This window comes from Nematolebias whitei, chromosome 17 (assembly GCF_014905685.2).
Source record: "Nematolebias whitei isolate Nwh7 chromosome 17, NemWhi1, whole genome shotgun sequence".
NCBI classification, from domain to species: domain Eukaryota; kingdom Metazoa; phylum Chordata; class Actinopteri; order Cyprinodontiformes; family Rivulidae; genus Nematolebias; species Nematolebias whitei.
Genome location: NC_056514.1, coordinates 39,043,465 through 39,052,282, shown reverse-complemented (window position 1 = coordinate 39,052,282; position 8,818 = coordinate 39,043,465). Strand labels below are relative to the sequence as shown.

Here is an 8,818-nt window from a genome sequence, read left to right as displayed (position 1 = left end):
AGCTAACGGTATTTTAGGTCAAAGTATTTTAGCTGACAGTATTTTAGCTGACAGTATTTTAGATGACAGTACTTTAGCTGAGAGTATTTTAGCTGAGAGTATTTTAGGTCAAAGTATTTTAGCTGAGAGTATTTCAGCTGCAAGCAATGTGCAGGAAGTGTAAAAAGACTTCAGTGATCTTTGATCTGTGTCCGACGTGGACTGACCTTCTCCAAGCTCATGTTGTCCAGGTGCAGTTTCTCCAGGTAGCGCCCAAAGCTCTGGAAGGCGTTATCTGGGATGGTCTTCATGGGGTTCCCCCCCAGCGTGAGCTCCTCCAACACGCGCAGTTTGCTCATGGCCGCGCTGGGGTAGGTGGACAGCTTGTTTCCGTTCAGGTGGAGCAAAGCCAGGTTCTCCACCTGGTCCAGGGAGCCCGGCTGCAGGGTTTGCAGCTTGTTCTCGCTCATGTACAGCCACCGCAGGACTTTAGCTCCAGTGAAGGTCCCCGGCCGCAGCTCCTGCAGATTGTTGTTATTGAGCTGAAGGACAAAAAGGTTCATCATCGGGGAGAAGATCCCTTTAGCCAGCTCGCTGATCTGGTTTCCATCCAGGTAGAGGTACGTGAGCTGGGCGAGGTCCTCGAAGGCGCCATGCTGGATGATGCTGATCTTGTTGTTGGACAGGTAGAGGTAGGTGAGCTTCTTCAGCCCCTTGAAAGCCTTGGACTCGATCTCCTTGATGTGGCTGTGCTGCATGTGCAGAGAGTTGAGCTCCTTGTTTTTACTGAAGGCCCCCGTGGGGATGCTGCTCAGGTCGTTCCACTGCAGGCTCACCAGCTGCGTCGTCTCGGGCACCTGGGGGATCTTCTTCAGCCCCTTGCTGTCGCAGATGACGTGCTGCAGGTCGCTGTGGCACTGGCACTGGTTTGGACACTGGCTCTGGACTCGCTGCGCTGCGAGGCCCAGGAGGAAGGTCCCCAACAAAACCCAGGTCGCACAACGCATCCCGACGGACTCGTGAAGAGACGAGGCTCAAGGGAAGCAAACAAACGAGGAGTGAAGAGGTCCAGGTTGAGGGGAGGCTGGCCGGACTGAGCACACAGCTCTATTTATAACGTTCGCTTCAGGAGGAGGGCTGAAGGGAGAGGTCTGCTCCAGGAAGTCAAGCGGCCGACAGTTTAACCCCGTAAGAGCTGCAGGACCACGTCTCTGCTGCTGGGTCGCTGTGACATCACAAACGACCGGAGCCAGGCTCCAGGTGAACGTCTGTCAACGTGGCACGGGGTGCACGCTCCCAGACACCGCCGCCGTTCTGCTGCCGCAGCCGCTCCGGTGCAGCCGCTGTATAACCCGTAATGGTCTCCAGATGCTGTCGCGAGGCAACAGAGGGAGGCGTCCGTCGTGTCCGGAGCCGCGGGCCGAGACGCCACTTTACATTCTTGTGTGCGTTGTTGTTTCTGAGCAGCAGGAGTGACGTTGCGTAATGATGATTCCCAGATAAACCTCAGCTCAGAGGCGGGAGCAGCTCGTGTCACTTGAAGTCTGGCTCGGATCAGACGGTCTGGCTCCGGGTCCGTTTAGGCTCATGGAAGCTGGAGCCCAGTTTACCGAACAACTTTAACCTTTTACTGGGAATCTCGTCTCTGCAGGTGAAAGTTGCAGCTTTAACTCTTTTTATTTTAACTCCTTCTGCTTGTGGTCGATTTTAGGTCATCGGTCACTTGAGAAGAGTAAAAATCCTCTAATGTTGCACCTGAAACCTTAAACAGGAAGTTGGTTTTGTAAATATTTGTGTTTCAACGCTCTTCAACGTGTCGTATTCAACATGTGAACATTCACCGACTTGTAGACATTTTTGTGAAGTAACTGTGGCGGCCATCTTGAATTGGATTAACTCTGAACAGGGTGTAGATGTACACACAACGATTACTTCCTGAAAGTTTCACTGAAATCTCTCCAGTGGTTCATGAAATATGTTCCTAACAGACAGGCCAAGTATTTACATTATCGCCCGCTGCCTTTGAAAGGCATCAATAAATACAGTCCAGTTCAAAACTTTAGTGTTTTACTATTTATAACGTTCAAATCTTTGAATCCAAATAATTATTTTTGTTTGATGGAAACGGACTCTGAAAACCTTTAAACGTGTGTTCGTCTCCGTCGCCCTTCCTGTTGGTCATCCTGTTTTTATTTTTTGTGACTGACAGATCGGTTACGGCACCACGGAGAACAGCCCCGTGACGTTCCTCGCCTCCCCCATGGACAACGTGGAGAGGAAGACCGAGACGGTCGGCTTCGTCATGGAACACGTGGAGGTACGCCGTCGCTAAACGCACCAACGCGTTCAGAATCATCCGGTTTAAAACGGTTTCTGTTTGACGAGTGTCAGAAACTACAGATTATTTGCGCAGACGAGTAATGGTTCGATTTCCTCGGACACGTTGAAACGCTCAACTAAATCCTCACCCGTTAAATAAACAACAATAATAAATAATAAAGTGCTATGCGTCGTCATGGTATGTTCCCATACGGAGACGGTGATGATCTTTCCAAACGGTCGCAGAGTTGTCGTGCTCTTGTCTCAGTTCAGTTTCCACGAGTCAAAGTGGGAGAGATGCGAGACAACTTTGAGACTTTTTGGAGACAAAGAGGAGAATTTAAATTAAAACGGACAAACGAAGTCACGTAGTCACTAAACTGCGTCAGAAATCTTTGTAGTTGTTCACAGAAATATTGTGCATGTTGCAGTTTATTTACAGCTATGTAAAACTTTAAGAGTTCAATTTATTTATTTATTTTTTCAGTTTTGTGTCTCAAACTAGTCACAGTGAGACAGAAGCTACAAAGATTTACAGTTTGTTGTTTTTTCTTTGGCTTGTTTGCCACTGATAACTTAATTTACATAATCTATAAAATGTTGCAGCAGTCATTGGAAATTGTTGCGTAGGCTGCATAACTTTAACGTTTAAGTAATTTTGAGTGGATTAAAATGAAAAACTTTGAGGAAAGTGACGTTTCTATGAGCAGAAACTTGTGCTGTCGCTCAGACTGAATCTGTATTAGCGTAATTTGAAATTAAATCCATCGGTTTGAAAGTGAATTTAATGAATTTTGTTATGCTGACGGTTCAGTTTGACTACTTTTGTTTTCAGATTATAATTCGGTTTCAATTCCAAGATTCAGTTTTCTGTCGCATCGGGTCCTTGAGAAAGCCGTTCTCGACCTTGACCTCTCCGAGTGACTTTAAACGTCTGTTAAGTTCCTGTTAAGAACAACGCAGACACGTTCCCGTTTTTAGATTTCTACACCGCCTTATAATCTAGATTTTTTTTGTTGTTACTATTCCTTGGAGGAAAAAAAAAGAGAAACTTAAATTTGACTCGAGTCTGAACCCTGTGCCAACGTAAATCTGTTAATCTGCGTTAGATTACTCCGTGGCTTTCTCAAGGATTCGGAGGTGACATAAAACAAGTGATTTTTATAATGAAATTGATGAATAGAACTAAAATGAAAGTAGTCGAACTGAATTTTCAACACAAACAAATACAGTTTCAAACCATTAATTTAGTGAAATTCACTTTCAAACCAATGGATTTAATTTCAAATTACGCAAACACAGATTAAGTCTGAGCGATTCAAATTCAGTTTGACGGCACAAGTTTCTGCTCGTTTAGAAAAACAAACAAAAACTATTCTGTACATTGTCCTATTTTTTTAAGTGAAATATTTAAAGGGTTCAAAACGTGTTTTCGGATCCACAGGCTAAAGTAGTGAATCCGGTCAGCGGGGAGGTGGTTCCTCTGGGGACGAAGGGGGAGATCATGATCCGAGGATACTGCGTGATGTTGGAGTACTGGGGTGACGAAGCCAAAACCAAGGAGACCATCACCAAAGAAGGCTGGTACCGGACTGGGTGAGTCCTAAAGCGCCGCCTGAAAATAGTCACTGAAATGTACCGAGGCAACGTCCTGAATCGTCCGTTTTCACCGTCCAGAGACATCGGCAGCATGGACGAGTACAGCTACTGCAAGATCGACGGCAGGAGCAAAGACATGATCATCCGAGGAGGAGAGAACATTTATCCGGCTGAGATCGAGCAGTTTCTGCACACGCACCCTAAAGTGAAGGAGGCGCAGGTGAGCGTCGAGCCCGGTTCACACCTGAATGGTCACTGGAATGGGCCGATTGTGGAAAAGCTACACGTTTGTTCTGTTGTAGTTTCTACGCCGGGCCACTAGCCGGCGCTGTGACCTGGGCCTCAAAGGCATCTCTGACCACCTGCACACGTCGGCTGTTAATTTATTATTTCCTTGTTCTGCTAAAAGTTGTTTACGAAAACACCTAACTCTTGAATTGTATGTGCTTATTACATTGTTCACCTAAGGGTTACCAGTGCAATGCATTCTGGGAGATGACACTCGGAGGCTAAAATACATCGAGTCAAGGATACAAAGTTATTTTTGACAGTAAAGTTATATTTTGTGTTGGTCCTTATAACGTTATGTTTGATACGTGGGTCGAAACCATCAAACGGGATCAGCTTGTGATTTTTAGTGGATTAGCTCTGGAGCTAACGTGAAAGCTAACAGGCTAAAGCTGAGGCACCGCCCACAAACTGCGCCCCAAATTAGGACAAGTAGCAAATAAAGGAAGGATGGGGAAAGTGACAAAAACATATTTAGGCCTTCATTGTTATATAATGTGTAACTGTCTTAAACGATCTGCGAACGTTTGGATCCGATGCTTGTGGTGATCAGCTTGAGGCAGAAAGCGGAGCTCTCTGCAGCAGAAGCTCTCTCATCGCCAGCAGCTCTTCAGCCCGACTCGCTCCTCTTCATCATTTTCAGGCCGAGTCGTTCCTCCGTTCTCCTCTCCGTCAACGCACTCCGGTTCAAATTAAAGAACTGAATGTCAGACATCGTACAAACTAACGATCGAGCTGGACGGAGCTCACACCGGAGCAACCTGCCTACATTTACCCAGAATGCACTGCAGCGTGAACATGACTGTGTTCGTGTGACATTAGTTTTAAGAAATATACAAAAAAATGAGCAGTCTGTTAAATGAAGGTCTGCTGTTCCAAGAAGTCCGAGATCCCTTTAAACACGGCGGTTTAGACGGCGCCACCTGTGGACGGGGGCGGTAACTACACCAGGTGTCGCTCGGACTCGACGGCGTTTTTATTCCTCAACAAACAAAGTTGCACGTTTGAAAGCAGGTAAAGCTCAGTTTTAATGGTAAAACGCAGCGAGCCGACGAGGCGGCGCCACATCAGAACCTGAATGGTGCAAATTTTTGTGGTTTATTGTAAAAATAAAAAGTAGAAATTCAGATCCAAGCAGTGAATTCCTGCCGAAACCCCAAAAATGTCTGCTGGGCAAAAAGCAGCAGCTGAAGTAACGTTTACCTGCAGACGCGCCGTCAATTGTTTCACCAACATTTTTGATCTTTTAGCTCGTTCAAACGTGAACAGGATCATTTAATCCTCAGTCTGAGTTTTAGTTAATTCACTTAAAAACACACAAACACCGGGGAGAAGTCCGACACGTGATGTTTATGAATCAGATTTATACGACTTACAGAAAATGTCTTAAATAAAATAATGCTTTTAAAAAAATAGATAGAAATATCCAGTTAATGCTTTAGAGCTCGGGACGTTTGTTTTAGTCACGTTTTTGTTTATTTCTGCTCCGAGACCAGAGGTTCTGGCTGTTCTGCAGAAACATCTGGGCTTGACGTACAGATGTTCAGTTCCCGTTGGTTTTAGCTGTGATTTCTGTCGCCGCTCCTCAGGTTGTTGGAGTGGAGGATCCCCGGATGGGTGAGGAGGTCTGCGCCTGCCTGAAGCTGCAGGACGGCCAGGAGTGCACGGCCGAGGAGCTCCGAGCTTTCTGCAGAGGCCAGGTGAGGACCGGCTCAGAACTTCTGGGACTGTCGGGTCCGACTGGACGGTCCAGCTAAACGCTGCTCTTCTTCTTTCAGATCGCTCACTTCAAGATTCCTCGTTACATCCTGTTTGTGACCAGCTACCCGCTGACCATTACTGGAAAGGTGATTTTAGTTTTCTTCTCCGAGCTGCTGATCGTTTTATAAATAAATTAAACGAGACATTATTCGCAGCGGAGCGCCAACATTTAACTCCTCTGGTTCCCGACGCGTCGACTTCTACACGTTTGTGCTGCCGTGTGTCGGCTCTTTGTGTCGACAGGCAGCTAAAGAGGTGGACCCAGCAAAGCAGCCGAAACCTGAGACCGCTTTGAAGGAACCCAACTCTCTAAACAAAGACAAAAAAAAAAAAAAATGCAACTAAATTAAGTAATTAAGACATTTTTTTTAACTAAACTGCATCGAAACTTGCCCATCTTGTGGAGAAGTGTTGTGATTTTAACGTTTTTAGTTTATCGCGAGGGATCTGTACTCTGAAGCCTCGCGATAAGTGAAAAACCACGAAGTAGGAATAGTACTACAAGTAGTAGTTTATTTTAGTGCATATATATGTATGTGTGTATATATGTATGCGTGTGTGTGTTTTAAATACTTGCCACACTCTTGCAATATTCTAAAAATGTTTCTAAACTCTAAAGCTCTCAAAGAGACAGCATGTCATGATTTCAGCTCCTTGCCTCCAGCAAGGCTCTTGGCCACGCCCACTTATCCGCTCTGCACAGAGATCAGCTGATTAGCTGCAGTTTATCCTGCAGTGTGGGTTGCACAAAGGAGCGGCAGGTGCTAAATAATTAAAAACAACTCATTTTAAATAAAAATCGATCGTGCGGCTCATCCCATCAGTCAGCCAGTTGTGCGTCATGTCCAGTCTTATTTTGAAAAACCGGGATAGAGCGAGTCCACGATAAACGAACCGTGAAGTAGCGATGGACTACTGTGTTCACAAACTTGTCTGAAGTAGCAATTCAGTGAGAAACAAATCTATTTAGTCTCCAGCTTGGCCCCGACTGACACCAACGACCGAGTCACCCAGAATGGCTGCCACGGCTAACGTACTGCAACAATGACGCAGGTCTGAGCTTGTTAAAGACGCGGAGCTGAAATTTCAGCTTCAGGTTCGATTCTCAGGACTCGTAAATGAAACGTCGTCTCTGTAGAGTTCAACGGTTTCCTCTGTCTGCTCAGGTCCAGAAACACAAACTGCGCGAGGAGGCCGAGAGGCAGCTGGGCCTGAAGGAGGGGCAATGACCGCCGTCCAACCATCCACACGTCTGGTACCAGAAACAACCGTTGGATCGTCAGAACATCTGAACCGTCTGGAGAAGAAACCCAAACAGACGGGCTGGGACGGAGACGGGATCTGGAACTTCTGCTTGAAGCTTCTCGTTGCATCGGTTTCCTCAAATCGAGGGTTTACGCATCTAAAATGTAAATTTAGAGGCGAAATGTTTTAACTGTTAGGCTGAAACTTTGTTTACATCGAGTGCGTACCGGCGTTTCAGAACCATCAACAAATCTGGGGAACTACAGACATAAACTTTAAATGTTCACGTTGATGAACTTCAGGATCCGTTTGCAACGAGAAGCTTTAAACAGATAAAACACGTCGCGCTGCTACTTTAAACACTCGGTTTGTTCCAACTAAATGAACAAGCTTCTTTCAGGTCGACGCTTCGAACAGCAGCGAGTTATTTTTGTCGAGTCTGAATCTGAACGAGTTGAGCGGCTCAGTTTTTATCGTCTAAATTCAATCCTGATCAACGTCTCGGGTTATTAAAAGCAGAGCTTCCTGTCGGCGGCAGTTTGGATTCAAACCTTTAAAAATGGTTTCAGAGCCGCGGAGAATTTCCTGCGGGATCCGGAGTCGGGTCCAGACCTGAAGGACTCGGCCCAGAACCATCTTCCAAAACAAACCGGCTCTTAGAGGAACCGCCAGGTCTTCCAGCTTTTTTTTAGTTGAGCAGATTTTAAAGTTTGTATTAAAAGTTTTTTTTACAATGAGTTGAAAAATGACTTTTAATGTGTTTGGAGAATAAATGTTCAGTGCAACAATTCTGGGTTTGTTTTTCACAATTTACCGTATTTTTTGGATTATAAGGCTCATTAAGAAAATCTCAAAATATTTTGACAGATTTTTGAGCGTCGTGTTCCACATCAAATCGTTCGAGGTCGGTAAACACATCCAGGATTAATACGCAAGGCTCAGTTTTTAGAGAAAATTAAAGGATGAAGTCTGAAAAACACGGTAATCAAACCATGAAATTTCCTTTGAGCTCATTTCCTTAAACGTTTCAAACTGTTTTTGTAAATTACTGAAAACTGTCTCGACTAATGAAAGGAGCCGTTCAGCACGGCCAACAAAAGGTGAGCTGTGTCTGTTAGTAAAATATCTCAAGTCCCAGTGGATGGATCTTAATTGGAGTATAGATCTATAACGGGAGTAGCTGAGAGTCGTCATCACCTCGTCCTCTGAGCTCCAACAGATTCTGTTTGATTAAAACTATTTTTTAACACGAGTCAATCGTCTGAAACTCTGGAGTTAATGGAGATATGATTTATTCAAACATTTAGTTGAGCCTAAAACATTTGTTCATTTTTGTCTTCTCACACAAAAACCCTGAAACGTTTGAGGTTGTACTAAAACGTCGAGAACATGTTTTGGTCAAAAGAACCGACGAGTCTTTAAATTTCCAGCCGTGAGAAAAAGTTCCCTTGAAGAGAAAAACGACTTCGTCCTGATCAGCTCCACAGCTTCCAGTAAAAACTTCAAGCATGACGAGAGTTACCAGCTTGTGTCCTGAAGGTCCCAAGAATTTCTTAAATCGAAGTGATTTAAATTATGAATAAAGGTTGGATGAATTTAACCTGTATAAACTGTAAAGGTTGGATGA

General features: G+C 45.0%; 2 protein-coding genes across 3 annotated transcripts in view; one reads left to right on the top strand and one right to left on the bottom strand.

Annotated features, from left to right (window-relative positions):
- Window positions 1–986, bottom strand: part of chad (chondroadherin) — a 7,218-nt gene extending 6,232 nt beyond the window's left edge. Inside the window, exon 1 of the mRNA XM_037691666.1 lies at window positions 207–986. Within this exon, the coding sequence (XP_037547594.1) occupies window positions 207–986 (780 nt within the window). The remainder of the gene's footprint in view (window positions 1–206) is intronic.
- Window positions 1–7,979, top strand: part of acsf2 (acyl-CoA synthetase family member 2) — a 30,201-nt gene extending 22,222 nt beyond the window's left edge. For both annotated transcript variants that reach the window (XM_037691664.1, XM_037691665.1), the window contains 6 exons: window positions 2,189–2,296; window positions 3,743–3,894; window positions 3,976–4,117; window positions 5,775–5,885; window positions 5,964–6,032; window positions 7,113–7,979. In XM_037691664.1, the coding sequence (XP_037547592.1) occupies window positions 2,189–2,296; window positions 3,743–3,894; window positions 3,976–4,117; window positions 5,775–5,885; window positions 5,964–6,032; window positions 7,113–7,175 (645 nt within the window). In that variant the 3' untranslated portion in view covers window positions 7,176–7,979. The remainder of the gene's footprint in view (window positions 1–2,188; window positions 2,297–3,742; window positions 3,895–3,975; window positions 4,118–5,774; window positions 5,886–5,963; window positions 6,033–7,112) is intronic.
- The last annotated feature ends 839 nt before the right edge of the window (window positions 7,980–8,818 follow it).